Source organism: Mandrillus leucophaeus, unplaced genomic scaffold (genome assembly GCF_000951045.1).
Source record: "Mandrillus leucophaeus isolate KB7577 unplaced genomic scaffold, Mleu.le_1.0 Scaffold228, whole genome shotgun sequence".
NCBI lineage: Eukaryota > Metazoa > Chordata > Mammalia > Primates > Cercopithecidae > Mandrillus > Mandrillus leucophaeus.
This window is the reverse complement of record NW_012102343.1, coordinates 1540045-1541264: the sequence shown is the minus strand read 5'-3', so window position 1 is coordinate 1541264 and position 1220 is coordinate 1540045. Positions and strand designations below refer to the sequence as shown.

Below are 1220 nucleotides of genomic sequence, written 5' to 3'. Positions count from 1 at the left end.
GGGGTTTCACCGTGTTAGCCAGGATGGTCTCAATCTCCTGACCTCGTGATCTGCCCACCTCGGCCTCCCAAAGTGCTGGGATTACAGGCGTGAGCCACAGTGCCCGGCCGATTCTTTTGAATTTCTACAAATTCCCTGAATTAAACCCACCTCTAGTAGGCTATATAAAAATGAATGCTTTTAAAGCACTCTGATATCTTTGGTAAAACAGTTCTGCTGACACAAAAATTAAAATTTCAATTATATTTTGCTGAGTCTTTCTAGGTTGCTGTTGATGTAAGCAGTGGCCAGGCTGAGAGCTTAGCAGTTAAAATTCACAACATCTTGTATCCCTATCGTTTCACCAAAGAAATGATTCATTCAATGCAGGTAAAAGATTGACTTCAAAATCTCATAAATATATGTATAAGGCCTAACTCTTCTAAAATTTGATTTATTTAATGATATAGACCACCTCGGTCAAGGCACGTGTGTGTGTGTGTGTGTGTGTGTGTGTGTTCTTACCTTACTAGAACTTTTATCATCAGAAGAAAAAGCAAGGAATTAATTATAATTACAAAGAAAGAAATGTCTTTAGTAGTGTGAGTAGGTTTGGAGAGAATGAATTATGAATTCGGGTTGACAGTTTCAAGGATTCTCAAGGTTCTCCTGCAGAAGATTATATATTGACTTTATATTTGGCAATAATTTATAAATCAATAAAGTCCTTTAGTGACCTTGTCCTTCAGTGTGCAACAGTGCCCTTTTAGAAATGACCCTCTACTGTGTGAGCCTACGCAGGCTTGGGAAAGCTCATATTGAGGAGTCCGTTCACAAAAGGGACCCTTTGTCTGATCTGCTTTTCTGCTTTGCCTTCTGTTTACCACCATGGCTGTCTTATTCCCTTTGTTTTTAGTAAGGAAACAAATTGGGAGGCTAACAGATTTAGGTAAACTCCTAACCTGGCATTGACCTGGTACCAGAGCAGGCAAGCAGTTGATCCAGAAATAGGCCCTGGGGCAGTGGTTAGGCTCGGGGGTATTGGGGAGCATCATGTATCTAGACAGAGAGGAACCACCAAGGTCTAAAGCCACCAGTGGCTCTTAACTTACTTCTTTAATAAACTAGCAGCCAGGCACGGTGGCTCTCACCTATAATCCCAGCACTTTGGGAGGCTATCCTGGCTAACACGGTGAAACCCCGTCTCTACTAAAAAATACAAAAAATTAGCCGGGCATGAC

At 41.5% G+C, this 1220-nt stretch overlaps 1 protein-coding gene across 1 annotated transcript in view; it reads left to right on the top strand.

Moving 5' to 3' along the window:
- The window catches only part of MLH3 (mutL homolog 3), a 43322-nt gene that overhangs the window by 11669 nt on the left and 30433 nt on the right, over positions 1-1220 (top strand). The window contains exon 4 of the mRNA XM_011981581.1: positions 265-369. Coding sequence (XP_011836971.1) covers positions 265-369 — 105 coding nt within the window. The remainder of the gene's footprint in view (positions 1-264; positions 370-1220) is intronic.